The sequence below is a fragment of the Stegostoma tigrinum genome, chromosome 16 (assembly GCF_030684315.1).
Source record: "Stegostoma tigrinum isolate sSteTig4 chromosome 16, sSteTig4.hap1, whole genome shotgun sequence".
Lineage (NCBI taxonomy): Eukaryota > Metazoa > Chordata > Chondrichthyes > Orectolobiformes > Stegostomatidae > Stegostoma > Stegostoma tigrinum.
In genome coordinates this window covers 6,457,987-6,473,297 of record NC_081369.1, presented here as the reverse complement: position 1 = coordinate 6,473,297, position 15,311 = coordinate 6,457,987, and the positions used below count along the sequence as shown (strand labels likewise).

At 47.4% G+C, this 15,311-nt stretch overlaps 1 protein-coding gene and 1 long non-coding RNA gene across 5 annotated transcripts in view; one reads left to right on the top strand and one right to left on the bottom strand.

Annotated features, from left to right (window-relative positions):
• Positions 1–1,155: 1,155 nt before the first annotated feature.
• On the bottom strand, positions 1,156–9,570 carry LOC132210611 (uncharacterized). The gene is made up of 2 exons (XR_009446747.1): positions 9,267–9,570; positions 1,156–2,911 (listed from the first exon to the last, which is right to left on the bottom strand). It is a non-coding gene; the product is annotated as an uncharacterized LOC132210611 (long non-coding RNA).
• A 1,066-nt stretch (positions 9,571–10,636) lies between these two features.
• vac14 (vac14 homolog (S. cerevisiae)) overlaps positions 10,637–15,311 on the top strand; it is a 320,684-nt gene continuing 316,009 nt past the window's right edge. For all 4 annotated transcript variants that reach the window (XR_007249130.2, XR_007249129.2, XR_007249128.2 and 1 more), the window contains exons 1-2: positions 10,637–10,785; positions 12,258–12,400. Coding sequence is in view for 1 of the 4 variants with exons in the window: in XM_048546809.2 (XP_048402766.1) it covers positions 12,297–12,400 (104 nt within the window). In the remaining 3 variants the exon portion in view is untranslated. The remainder of the gene's footprint in view (positions 10,786–12,257; positions 12,401–15,311) is intronic.

Genomic DNA, 15,311 nt, shown 5'->3' with positions numbered 1-15,311 from the left:
AGTTTAGATTAGATTCGATTAGATTCCCTACAGTGTGGAAACAGGCCCTTCGGCCCACCAGGTCCACACAGCCCCTTGAAGCATCCCATCCAGATCCATCCCCCTATAACCCACACACCCCTGAACACTACGGGTAATTTAGCATGGCCAATCCACCTAACCTGCACATCTTTGGACTGTTAGAGGAAACCGGAGCACCTGGAGGAAACTCACAGGGAGAATGTGCAAACTCCACAAAGGCAGTCACCCAAGGTGGGAATCAAACCCGGGACCCTGGCGCTGTGAGACTGCAGTGCTAACCACTGAGCCACCATGCGCCTGGGAGGTGTAGTTGTTTGTTGCGAACTGAGGGTAGGTGTTCCACAAATTGCCTCTGCTTGTCCATCTACCTTGAGGGGGTCTGTGGACGTGTACTTCCAGGTCCCCGTGTTCCTCTATGTCTCTTAGTATCCAATTATTTATTGTCTATTTCTTTGCATCGCTTGCCCTCCCCAAAAACGTCACCTCACCCATCTCCTGATTATATTTCATTTGCCGCTTTTCTCCTATCTCCCCGCTGCATCCTAGATTAGAGGGCAGAATTGGTGACTTTAGACAACAGCGTATTTAATCAATCAAGAAAGGAAGAAGCTTACAGAAGAGGACACATGACCATGGCAAGTCACAAGGAGTGTCCTTCCAAATATCCCACTTTTATACAAAAACTTGGCGTCCACTATCACTTGCAGTTACAAGTTACTCAATAAACATGGTCAAAGAAAATGATCTGTCATGAATAAAAACTGCGTGTTTGCTCTCCTCTCAGGGCAGATAACAGCATAGTGGTATTACCTTTAGGCTAGTAATCCAGCAACTCAGATAATATTCTGGAGCGAAAACAAAAATTGCTGGAACCAATGGCCTGACAAATGCATTTCTCCAAACAGTAACGATTCAGTAACGAAAACAGAAATTGCTGGGAAAAATTCAACTGGTCTGGTAGCATCTGTGGATCGATATCAGAGATAATGTTTTGAGTCCAGTGACCCTTCCTCAGAAGCGAGAACAACGAGGAAAAAGTGTTTTTTTATGCAGAAGACAGGGTGGGGGAGGTTGTAAGGGGTAAATGATAGGTGGAGATAGAGCCCAGCGAGAGAGAGCAGTTGGACACACAAGCAATTTGATTTGATTTTATTTGATTTATTGCCACATGTACTTAAGTACAGTGAAAAGCTTTGTTTTGTGACCAGTACAGGCAGATCATAGTAACAAGGACATACAGATCATAGGGTGCTTAGACAAAGTGAGGCATACAGGTTACACTGCACAGGTAGTGCGCTAGGCAAGATCAACATGAACAAGATCAACATTATTTGAAGTTAGAGGGGTCCATTCTTCGGTCTAAAAATGGCAGGGAAGAAGCTGTTCTTGAACCCAGTGGTGCATGTGTTCAAGCTTCTGTATCTTCTTTTTAGGAAGAGTTTGGAGGAGAGTAATACTGGGGTGGGAGGTGTCTTTGCTGATGTTGGCAGCTTTTCCGAGAGGTATAAATGGAGTCCATGAATGGAAGGTTGGCTTCCATGATGGTCTGGGCTATGCACACAATATTCTATAGTTTCTTATGGTCCTGAGCAGGGCAGTTTCACTAACAGGCTGTTATGCACCTGGACAGTATGTTTCCTATGGAGCATTTGTAAAGGTTGGTGAGGGTCCTTAGGGACATGTCGAATTTCCTAACAGCCTAAGGAAGAAGAGGCATTGTTGTGCCTTCTCAACCATCGCACCTACATGGGAAGTCCAGGACAGGTTGTCCCATTATCGTCACACCTAGGAACTTGAAGCTCTCCACCCTCTCCTCCTCAGGTCGGTTGATGTAGATGGGGGCTTGTTCTCCTCCTTTCCTTCTGAAGTCAATGGTCCATTCTTTTGTTTTGCCAACATTGAGAGTTTGTTGTCATTGCACATGACACCAAGCACTCTATCTCCTTCCTGTATTTTGATTCGTTGTTGTTTGATATCCGTCCTACCACGGTGATGTTGTCAGCAAACAAGTAGATAGTGTTCATTCAAAATTTGGCTACACAGTCGTGGGTGTACGGCAAGTACAGTAGGCAGGTGAGAACACATCCTTGGCGCAGCTCCAGTGTTGAGTGTTATCAAGGAGCAGCTGCAGATAACAAAGTGTGGAGCTGGATGAACACAGCAGACCGAGCAGCATGTTAGGAGCACACAAGCTGACGTTTCGGGCCTAGGCCCTTCATCAGGAGCAAGTGTAGTTGTCTATTTTCACTGGTTGTGGTCTATGGATCAGGAAGCTGACAATCTAGTTACAGAGGACAGAGCTGAAATCTAGGTCTTGGAGTTTTGAGATCAGTCTGGAGGAGATAATGGTGTTGAAGGCGGAGCTGTAGTTGATGATCAGGAGTCTAATGTAGGTGTCCAGATGTTTCTGGTTGGGGCACACCCAGGTTGATTTCTTTGGCACACAGTCCTCTATGCCACTTACTGATGAAGTCTGTGACTCATCTCAGTTTTCCACTGAGTACTTGAATATGGTCTAGTCCACTATTGCCGAGCAGACCTAGAGAAGCTCTCTTGCTACCTCAGGCCAGCAATGTATTTCTTTCTGTGAAGGATCCTCCCGTTTCGGCTTCTGATTGCTAGCCTGGAGGAGGAACACAGCGCTGCGGTCCGATTTTCCAAAGTGTGGACCGGGGATAGAGCGATAGGCGTCTTTGATGGTTGCATAGCAGTGGTCCAGGATGTTCGGTCCTCTGGTGGGTCAGGAGATGTGTGCATGGTACCTTGGCAGCACCCTCTTGAGGCTGGCCACCACGATGAATAAAGCTCGGGGGAACTTTGTCTCCAGACTGTGGTGGTGTAAATTTCATCCAGAGCATTCCTTCATCCGCATGGGGTAGTATGTGGACTGCTGTCAGGATGGCAGAGGTGAACACACACGGCATTTTATTGTGAAGTATTCTAGGTGCCAGGGATCAGTGGCTTGCCAAGGTCGCCACGTCTGAGCACCAAAAAGTGTTGATTAAGAAGCATACCCCTCTACCCTTTGCCTTACCTGAGGATGGCGTGTGGCCCACACAAGATATGGAGAACCCCTCAGCTTGCCAGGCACAGTCAGGTATGGCAGGAGTGAGCCAAGTCTCTGTGATACAGAGCACACAGCAGTCTCTCAGCTCCCTCTGGAAGGTAAGTCTAGATTTGAGTTTGCCCATTTTGTTTTTGATACTTGCTAGGAATATGCCTGGGGAGGGGGGGCTTTCACCGGAGTGGATAATGGTCAGCCTGGGAGAATGAACAACTACTAAGGGGGACAATTAGGGGCTAACAATGGGTAGTGTGTAATAGCACACCATGTGATAACAAGGCCCTGTGTGTGGGAACTGCGCTAAGGGCACGGAAAAATGTGTCTCAATCCATAAAACTGTTGAACTCGATATTGAGTCCAGAAGGTTGCAGAATTCCCAAGTGGATGGGCACAGAAGAAGAATTTAACATCATTAATAATGATTCTGTCACCCGTGGTAAGGTGTTTTAATTTAAATACTGGCACACAGGGACGGGAGGAATAATTGTGCACCAAGAGAACTGAGTGGAAGAAAAAAGTAAATTGTAGCCTACCCCGACCACCAGATCCATGATGATTCAGCGCCCAAATCACAAGTCTGTGTGATGCGTTCAATTTGTGAATGTGGCAAGGGAAAATCTGGTACTGAAGGAGTGAGTGAGCTGTATTTTGTGGTATTTTGTACAAATGGCAAGGCCTAATTTAACTCAGCCTGCCAGTGAGGATGGGATGGATTTAGTCAAAAGCCCATTGCTTTTCCATTATTAATTCATGAGATGATGGCATCGCTGGCTATGCCAGCATTTATAGCTCACCCCTAATTGCTCAGTTCAGAGTCAACCACATTGCTGTGGGTCTGGAGTCACATGTAGGCCAGACCAGGCAAGGGTGGCAGTTTCGTTCTCCAAAGGACATTAGTGAACCAGGTTTTTCCAACAATCAGCAACAAATTCATGGTCATCATCAGACTGTAAATTCCAGGTTTTTATTGAATTCAAATTTCACCATCTTGCTGCGGCGGGATTCAAACCCAGAGCTCCCCGAAAGTTCCCTAGGTCTCAGGATTGACAGTCCGGCAATAACAGCACCAGTCCATCGCCTCCCTGATTACAATCTGCCAAGGTTACATGTTCTGATATTGAGATTGAATTTCCAATTTTCCCAGTTTAAGTTCTGTGCTGGTGAGTATCAATCCCTTATTCCTAAACTGTCCACCCATGTCCGGTAGTATCCAGCCAAGGAATTATCACTTCACTGTCAGGTTCCTTTCCACCATACCCTTTTGGGATTTTATATGTTTAAATTAGATCAACGCTCACTCACAAACTCACCAACAGCACCTTCGAACCCTGTGACCTCCAGCACTAGAAGGGCAAGGGAAGCAGATTCATAGGAGTACTACTGTCTGTAAGTTCTGTAAATATACCACCATTCTTTCAGAGTCACTAGGTCAAAATCCTGGAACTCCCTCTCCAAGAGTATTGTGGGTGCCCCTACACCATATTAACTGAAGCAGTTTGAAAGGGAAAGTCACCATCACTTTTTCCAGGGTAATTAGGGATGGGCAATAAATGCTGACTTATGCAACAATGTCCACATTTCAACAATAAATAAAAATAAATTTTCAAAATTTAGTAAAGACCCAATTTATTCAGAAGGACAACCTTCTCAGGGATCAATCTCGTGATCCCAGATGACATATTTCTATCTACCCCATCAACTCGTTTGTGATTTGCAAGATGTTTATCAGGTCACTCCTCAATGTTCTCTTTTCTAGATTATAGAGTTCCATTTGTTTGGTCTTTCCTGATTCTTATAATCAGTTAATCCAGTGCTACAAATATGCTTGTGTAAAGTCCATGTTAAACCAGTCTTAATTTACAGAGATTCAGTGTGAAAATTGCTGACCTCCCCAACATGTCTCCAAGAGAACAAATGTCTCTTGCCTTAGTTGTAAAATCATCTCACTCAAAAAACACACATCTTCGCTTCTGACTAGATAATTCTGGTGTTGTAAACTGTTCTGAGAATCTTCCCTTTGCCGTCTTAAATCTCTGCCAAGTAATTTGTGCGATGCCAGTCAACATTTTCTGTAATCCAGAGCACGTTAATTCTGTCATTTATCGTACAAGGTACAAATTGAACATACTTTGAAATGCATGGTCTCCTCAAACAAAAGGAAGAATAACTTAATCATTCAGTGAGGGTGATGATATGATTGGAAAAATAATTTCTGCCAAGCACATAATCAGACAACACAGAATCGGATTGCAGCTTATAGCATGTTCTGGTGTTGATGAGAAACTGAATATCTAAGTACTTCCAAATCACGAGATACAGAGCAATGAACAAAACATGGACCCAGCTTCCTGGCTCAAGGCAGCAGCAAAAGTTTGCATTGATATAGCGTTTTTGACTTAGCAAGGCACAAGTCAGGGGTGTGATGGAATACTCCCCACTTGCCGAGATGGGTGCAGCTCCCAGAACACTTAAGAAGCTTGACACTGTCCAGGACAAAGCAGAAATTCCTGCAGTGATCCTTTGATAACACCTTCCAAACCCATGATCACTACCATCTAGAAGAATGAGGCGAGCAGGTACACAGTAACTCCAACACCTACAAGCCAGTCAACATCCTGACTTGACAATGTATCATGGTTCCTTCACTGTAACTGGAATGAAATCCTGGAACACCACACACCCCCACCACCCCCACCCCCTGCCCCACCCTGCTCCCTAACAGCATTTTGGGTTGACCTACAGCACATGGACTGCAGAGGTTCAAGACCATCTCTGAAGGACAACTAGGGACAGGCAATAAATGTTGGCCCAGTCAACAATGTCCACATCCCATGAATAAATAAGAAATATTTTTGATTATCAACCGAAATATGTTTCACCAGATGATTGCCCCGGGACAGATTACAACTGATGACGGAAAGCTTGGCCAAAGAAGTAGGAGCATTTTCACATGGGTGATGTAGAGATGTGGAGAAGTTTAGCAACACAATCCCAGAGCTTGCTAGACAACTGATGGCATGGCCTCCAGAAAGATGAGAACGGTGTTGGATTGGTAGTGGGGTGGGTGGTGGGTGATGGGGGGATAGATTTGGCAGATGGGGAGGGAAAGTGGTGTAAACTCAGCTTGCGGTAGAGCCCACTAGGGAACAGGCAATTCTGAATTTCGTAATGTGTACTGAGGCAGACTTGATTAGGGAGCTGAAGGTGAAGGAAGCCCTCGGGTGGAAATGACCACAGCATAATTCACCCTGCGGTTTGAGAAGAGAGGATGAAATCAGATGTGATAGTTTTACAACTGACTTTAGGTAACTACAAAGACATGAGGGAGGATCTGGCCAGCGCTGATTGGAAGGGGAGCCTAGTAGGGAAGATAGTAGAGCAGCAATGGCAGAAGCTTCTGGGGGTAATTCAACAGATCCAGAAGAAATTCATGCCAGGGAAGAAACATATTAAGAGGTGTATGAAGCCAGCAAAGCTGACAGGAGAAATCAGGGACAGCTTAAAAGCAAATGAAAAAACACACTATGTGGTGAAGATTTGTGGGAAGCCACAGGATTGGTGAAACCTTTAAAGACTAGAACGCGGCAACAAAAAAGCAACAAAGGGGCAGATGATGAAATAGGAGAGTAAGCTAGCTAGTGATATAAAAGAAGATTGCAAGAGATTTTTTAAGGTATGTAAAAGGTAAGAGAGAGACATTGGATCATTGGAAAATGAGGCTGAAGATGGAGTAATGGGCAACAAAGAAATGGCAGAGGAACTGAATAAGTAGTTTGCATGGGTCTTCATGGTAGGAGACACTTAGTAGTCTTCCCAAAACTTTGAGAGAGTGAGGGGGCAAAGGTGAGTTCTGTGGCCATCACTAAAGACAAGGAATTCGGAAAGATGAAAGATCTGAAGATAGATAAGTCACCCGGACCAGCTGGGCTACACCCAAGAATTCTGAAGGAGACAGCTGAGGAGATCATAGTGGCCTTGATGGTGATCTGTCAGGAATCAATGGAGCCAGGGAGGGTCCACAGAACAAGAAAACAGCTAATGTAACACCCCTGTTCAAGAAGGGATGGAGGTAGAAGACAAGATATTATGGGTCAGTTAGCCTGACCTCATTGTTCATAAGATTTGAGAGGCCATTGTTACGGATGAGATTGAAGAGTATTTGGAAATCCATGTTAAAATAGTGCTGAGTCAGTAACACTTCATCAAAGAGAAGTCATGCCTCACAAATCTGCTAATGTACTTCGAGAAGGTAACGAGCAGGTTAGATAAAGGAGAGCAAGTGGCCATTATCAATTTGGTTTTCCAGAAAGCCTTTGATAAGGTGCCTCACAGGACACTGTGAAATAGCATAAAATCCACTGGCCTTAGGGTCAAGGTACTGGCATGGATAGAGGATTGGCAGATTAGCAGACTGGCAGAAGGCATAGAGTGGGGATAAAGGTGTCTTTGTCAGATGTCAGAGGGCTCTCTGGTGAAGGGTCTAGGCCCGAAATATCAGCTTTTGTGCTCCTGAGATGCTGCTTGGCCTGCTGTCTTCATCCAGCTTCACACTTTGTTATCTTGGATTCTCCAGCATCTGCAGTTCCCATTATCTCTTATACACTAACAGTCTGGATAAAGGAACTGAGGGTGTTATGGCTAAATTTGCAGATAACACAAAGATAGGTGGAGGGACAAGACATACTTAGGAAGTGTACAGGCTGCATAAGAACTTGGACAGGCCAGGAGAGTAGGCAAAGAAGTGGCAAATGGAATACAATGTGAGGAGATGTGAGGTTATGTACTTTTGTAGGAAAAATTGAGGCACGGGAAGTTTTCTAAATGGGGAAAGGCTTCAGAAATCTGAAGCACAAAGGGTCTTGAGAGTGCTAGTTCAGGATTCTCTTAAGGTTAACATGAAGGCTCTGTTGGCTGTTAGGAAGGTAAATACAATGCCAGCATTCAATACAAGAGGCCGAGAATACAAGAGTGGGGATGAGTTGCCGAAGCTCTGTAAGGCTCTGGTCAGACTGCATTTGGAATATTGTGAGCAGTTTTGGGCCCTATATCTAAGGAAGGATGTGGTGGTGTTGGAGGGGGTCCAAAGGAAGTTTACAAAAACAATCCTGCAGATAAAGGGCTTGTCAAATGAGGAGAGATTGGAGTTTAGAATGACAATTGGAGATCTGATTAAAACTTACAGAATACTGAGAAGCCTGGATAGAGTGGGCATAGATAAGATGTTTCCACTGGTAGGAGAGTCTAGGATGTGAGAGCACAACCTCAGAGTGAAGGGGCGAACCTTTAGAATTGAGATGAGGAGGAATTTCTTCAGCTGTAGGGTGGTGAATCTGTGGAACTGTAGAGGTCTGTGGAGGCCAAGTTATTTAGTGTATTTAGGACAGAAATAGACAGGTTCTTGATTAGTAAGGGGGAGCAAGGATTATGGAGAAAAGACATGAGAATGGGGTCGAGAATATATCAGCTGTGATTGAGCACACTCGATGAGCCAAGTGGCCCAATTTTGCTCCTATGTCTTATGGTCTTATGGAGAGGTTGGAAAAGAAGTAATGTAGAGTTCTCAGAAGATAATAAAAAAATTAAAGAAGGCATAGGAAATGGAAAGGTCAGGGAGGGATTCAAACAGGAGGATGAGAATGTGATGAAGGGTCTAGGCCGGAAACGTCAGCTTTTGTGCTCCTGAGATGCTGCTGGGCCTGCTGTGTTCATCCAGCCTCACATTTTATTATCTTGGATTCTCCAGCATCTGCAGTTCCCATTATCACAGATGAGAATGTGAGCCTACACAATGAAGTCTTATACTGTTGGCTAAATCCATTTGAAACAACATGGCCTGCTTGGTACAACTGTAGATCTCTTTGACAGGTAAAATGCACTCTGCTGACAAACTACATGTTGCAGGTTAAAATTTCAATTCAAAAAGTGAAGTTTACATTGGAAGCAAAATTCAAAGACTGCCTTTTAGGTAATTAATTCAATCATTTCTCACTCAGAATGGAGGAAAAATGCATTGCCAACTCCCCCATTTAAAGATTTTATTACAATGGAAAACATGAGTATGACAGACAGTAAACAATGTTTTCACTTCAGGATAAGCAAACTAAATTTCAACCCTCAGAATGGATTGAAAGGTGACGACCAACAGGAAATTCTTTGATAGCACTGGGAATATGATGAGTACCTGCGTGTGAGAAGACTCGAAGATTATTGAATGAGGAATTGAGGTAGTCCTTGAATATTCTCCAAATGAGAAGACAAATAGAAATGAGTCACAGAAAACAGGAAAAGTCCATGGTTCTATCCAGGCATGAGCTAACATTGTCATGATAGTGTTGGGCAAGAACATTTCATTTCACCTTTCCTAGGGTTATTTGGCCCTTTGTGAGAATTACAGATCTGAGTACATCCAGTTTGTTTCCCTCCTTTCCTGTACCACCAGTCTCCCCCCGCAACCCCGCTACATTCCTCTATTCATTTGCTCACCTCATTTTCCCCTCTCCTTCTACAAATTCACTGTTCCCACATTTCCCACTCTTTCACCCCACAGCCCCACCCACTCACCCGTAGCCACACCTACTCTCACTATGCCCTCCCACTCACCTTATAGCCCCAACTACTACCCATAGCCACACCCACACCCCATTGCTACACCCACTCACGCTATAGCCCCACCTACTTCGCACAGCCACATCCACACCACCGTAGCCACACCTACTCCCAATATCCCCACTCATTCACCCTATTCTGACCTACTCCCCAGAGACCACAAACCCCCACCTACTCCCAGTAGCCCCACCCACACCACCACAGCCCCACCTACTCCCATAGCCACACCCACTCACCCTCTTCCCTGACTCACCCCATAGTCCCACCAACTCCCTGTAGCCCAACCCACTCACCCCATCCCCATTCCCATCTACTCACACTAGAACCCCACCTACTCCCCACAGTCACATCCACTCACCCGTTCCCGAAAGACTTCCCACAGCCCCAACTACTCCCCGTCGCCCCACCTATTCACCCTATCCCCAGAGACTTCCCATTGCCCCAACTACTCTCCATAGCCCCACCCCTCACCCCTCAACCCATCCCCACTGACTCCCCAGATCCCCACCTATTCTCCACAGTCTGACCCACACCCCCAACGCCACACCGCGACTCCCATAGCCCCACCCACAAGCCGCACCCGCTCGCACTACCCCTGCAGTTTTCACACAACCCCACCCAATGCACGTAGACACACGTATTTACGCAAATCCCACCCACTTGCACGTCCTTAGCCCCGCCCACTCCACCCTTTCCACGCCCAGCAGCCTCCCACGCGCCTCAACCATTGAGAACCCTTAGCCGCACTCCCTCACCACCCACTCTCCACCCACCCACTGCTGTAGCCCCACCCACTGTCTTAGCTCCACCCATTGAGTCAGTCTCACCCTTCCTGCCCTGAATCTAAGTCCCACCCACTTGGCGAAACCGCCCTTTGCAATAGCCCTACCCACCCGCCCGGGGTCAGCTGCCATTGGTTCTTTCACCTGCCCGTTTGCCACGCGCTTTAAGTCCCTGGACTGGCCGAGCTCGATTGCTCTCCTCTGACAGTGTTCGGACTCGGCTGGTTTGGTTTGTGAGCGTCATGTGACCCCGCTCGACATGGAGGTTTAACGTTGACAGGGAGAGGAGAATCTGCCGGGACTGGATTGAGGGTAAGGGAGGTTCCGAGCCGTTCATTAATCCGTGAGAGACTGGAGCGAGGAGACCCGAGTGTCCGATACCCCCCTCCCCCAGACACCCCCCTCCCTCAGACACCCTCCCACTCCCCCCTCCCTCAGACACCCCCCCCCACTCCCTCAGACACCCCCCCACTCCCCCCCCTCCCTCAGACACCCCCCCACTCCCCCCCCTCCCTCAGACACCCCCCCACTCCCTCAGACACCCCCCCACTCCCCCAGACACCCCCCCACTCCCCCCCTCCCTCAGACACCCCCCCACTCCCCCCCTCCCTCAGACACCCCCCCACTCCCCCCTCCCTCAGACACTCTCCCCCCCTCCCTCAGACACTCTCCCCCCTCCCTCAGACACTCCCCCCCCCTCCCTCAGACACTCCCCCCCCTCCCTCAGACACTCCCCCCCCTCCCTCAGACACTCCCCCCCCTTCCCTCAGACACTCCCCCCCCTCAGACACTCCCCCCCCTCCCTCAGACACTCCCCCCCCTCCCTCAGACACTCCCCCCCCTCCCTCAGACACTCCCCCCCCTCCCTCAGACACTCCCCCCCCTCCCTCAGACACTCCCCCCCTCCCTCAGACACTCCCCCCTCCCTCAGACACTCCCCCCTCCCTCAGACATTCCCCCCCCTCCCTCAGACATTCCCCCCCCTCCCTCAGACACTCCCCCCCCCTCCCTCAGACACTCCCCCCCCCTCCCTCAGACACTCCCCCCCCCCTCCCTCAGACACTCCCCCCCCTCCCTCAGACACTCCCCCCCCTCCCTCAGACACTCCCCCCCCTCCCTCAGACACTCCCCCCCCTCCCTCAGACACTCCCCCCCCCTCCCTCAGACACTCCCCCCCCCCTCCCTCAGACACTCCCCCCCCCTCCCTCAGACACTCCCCCCCCCTCCCTCAGACACTCCCCCCCTCCCTCAGACACTCCCCCCCCCCCCCCTCAGACACACACCCCCCTCAGACACCCCCCCACTCCCCCCCCTCAGACACTCCCCCATTTCTCCCCCCACTCCACTCTGCCCCCCCAGACACCCCTCTTCCGTCAGACCCCCTCCACCCTCAGTCAACCCCCTCCACTTTCTGCACCTCAAACCCCTCAGCCCCACCTGTCAGATCACCCCATTCCTGTCTGACCCCTCTGTCAGGCCCTTTGCCTCTAATTCACAACCCACCCTCCATTCCTTTGCCCTGTTTCTAATCTGGTTAGATCTTTTCTCCTGAGTTATCCCCTACTATTACTTTGTTAACCCCCTGCTCCCTCATCACACCACCCCACTCCTTCAGTGCCGTGTCCCCTCGATGGTTTTAACACCATTCCTCTTGAGTTCCATTCATGTCTTTCTGAGCTGAATATCACATTTGCCCATCTCCTAACTTGTACCTGTTTCATGCCTTCCTTCCTATTGATGTGTGTTCTTTATCTTGCATTCATGTTTGTTTTTCTCTTCCTTAGCTGCTAATATCAAGTTGTAGCAAGTTCTCGATCGACAGGATGAACACTGAGAAGGACTTCGCTCCCCTCACCTCCAACATTGTGCGAGCTCTCAATGACAAGCTCTATGAGAAAAGAAAAGTGGCTGCCCTGGAGATTGAGAAGTAAGAGTCAAGCTAACCTTGTCTGTTTTGGCCTTGAACTGATAGTATTTAGAAAATGCATTCAATATTTTGATACAGCTGCCAAGGTTGAATTCAGTCGTCTTTTACTTCCGCTAGAGTCATTACGATGTATAATACTGGGGTTGGTGTGGGGTGGGGGGAGTGCAGAATACTGGGTCAATGGAGAGATTCTTGGTAGTGTGGATGTGCAGAGGGATCTTGGTGTCCATGTACATAGATCCCTGAAAGTTGCCACCCAGGTTGATAGTGCTGTTAAGAAGGCTTACGGTGTGTTAGGTTTTATTGGTAGAGGGATTGCGTTCCGGAGCCGTGATGTCATGCTGCAACTGTACAAAACGCTAGTGCAGCCTCACTTGGAATATTGCATGCAGTTCTGGTCGCCCCATTACAGGAGGGATGTAGAGGCATTGGAAAAGGTGCAGGGGAGATTTACCAGGCTGTTGTCTGGTCTGGAGCGCAGGCCCTATGAAGAATGGCTGAGGGACTTGGGTCAGATCTCATTGGAGAGAAGAAGGCTAAGAGGGGATTTAATAGAGACATTAAGATGATCAGAGGATTAGATAGGGTGGACAGTGAGTCTTTTTCTTAGGATGATGACGTCGGCTTGTACGAGGAGGCAAAGCTGCAAATTGAGGTGTGATAGTTTTAAGACAGATGTCACAGGCAGGTTCTTTACTCGGAGTGGTAAGCGCGTGGAATGCCCTGCCTGCCAATGTAGCTAACTCGGTCACATTAGGGGCATTTAAACAGTCCTTGGATAAGCATATGGATGATGGGATAGTGTAGGGGGATGCGCTTAGATTAGTTCACAGGTCAGCGCAACGTTGAGGGCCGAAGGATGTGTTCTGCACTGTTTTGTTCTATGTTCTATGTATAGCACGGAAACAGATCCTTCGGTCCAACTCATCCATGCTGAACAGATATCCAAAATAAAGGTAGTCCTATTTGTCAGCATTTGGCCCATATCCCTCTAAACCCCTCCTACTCATAGAACCACCCAGATGCCTTTTAAATGGTGTAATTGTACCACGCTCCTCCACTTCCTCTGGCAGCTCATTCCACACACACATCACCTTTTGAGTGAAAATGTTGCCCCCCCCCCCCCCCAGATCCCTTTAAATCTTTCCCTGCTGACCTTAAACCTTTGCCCTTTAGTTCTGGATGTCAACTGTCCTGCTCCTCTGCTGTTGCCTGGACTGCTGTGTTCCTCCAGCTCCACATTGTTACGAAGGAAAAGACCATCTCTATTTACCCTATCCATGCCCCTTGCAATTTTATAAACCTCTATGATGCCCCAGCTTATTCATCCTCTCCCTATAGCTCAAACCCTCCAACTGTGGCAACATCCTTTGTAAATGTTTTCTGAACCCTTTCACGTTTCACAACCTCCCTCCTACAGCTAGACCAGAATTGCATGCAGTATTCCAAAAGTGGCCTAACCAATATCCTGTACACCTGCAACATGACAATCGAATTCCTATACTCGAGATAATGGGAACTGCAGATACTGGAGAATCTGAGATAACAAAGTCTGGAGCTGAATGAACACAGCAGGCCAAGCAGCATCTTAGGAGCACAAAGGATGCTGCTTGGCCTGCTGTGTTTATCTAGCTCCACACTTTGAGTATAGAAATTTGAGATAACAATGTGCTGGCCAATAAAGGCAAGCATGTCAAATGCTGTCTTCACTATCCTATCTACCTGTGACTCCATTCTGAAGGAACTATGACTCCAAGGTCTTTCAACATACAAACTATCCAGCTTCTGGCCTTTAATTCTTCATGTCAACTCAACAGTTATTGATTCACTAAATCACTATCTTTAATATCCTTGTCCTCACCAGATAAGTTTGTTTTTTTTCTGTCCTCTTCAAGCCTCCTGATACGCCCCTCGTCCCCACTCCTCAAGTCCTAGGAAAATAGAGTTAGTGAATAACTAGTTATTTATTAACGCATCTAGCTGGACTGCGCTCCCTCATTACAGCCACCCCTATAGAAAGGTATAATTCCTGAAGGCAAAGATGCCACCCAACTTCTCTACCACCATGTAACCAGTTTTGTAATCTACCATTGCCTGCTCTTTCTGCCTTGTGTACATGAATCTGAGTGAGTTGTCTGTGCGCTTTTATTCCAGTAATTGAAATCAACTATTCAACCACGGCTTTCCCTCCCTTAGCCCACCAGCTCTAACTTCCTATAAGGTTTCTACTCGTGCTAGTTTTGAGCATTGTCTTTTTTCCTAATTTATCTCCTGTCTTCCCTCAGAGTCATAGTCGTACAGCATGGAAACAGACACTTTGTGCAACTTGTCCATGCTGACCACATATCCTAAATTAATCTCGTCCTATTTACCATCATTTGGCCCTTATCCCTCTCAACCCTTCCAATTCATGTACCCATCCAGATGCCATGCCCTCTTTAAGTTCATTGTCTTATTCTCCAGACTCTATTTCAACTAAAATGCTGATCGCATGTCTGTGTTTCTGGCTCCTGTGTTTACAGATGTTAATGGCCTTCAGATACTGCATCCTGTCCTTTAAATCTGCTGTCATCACCTCTCCCCAAAACCACTTGCATTGCTTCCCCATATCCTTGCAAAACACTAGTTCTAACTTAAACCTCCCTGTCTTCTTCCAAGTTCTTGAATATGTTTTGTCTCCCGGATTTATCCCTGTCTTTATTAGGAATTCTTGTTTGTATCGCACTAAGCAAGTTTCCACCCTACCTCCAGTTAGGAAATGGCTCTTACCAAAGTCAAAAATTAAAACCTTTTTGACTGCAACAAACTATCCCTCAGCGCCACTTTGCAGCCTTGAACACAGTCGAATATGCAATACTTTTCCTATGTCTCTCCACTGCTGGATGGGACTGCCCTCAGCTAATTCCATTCT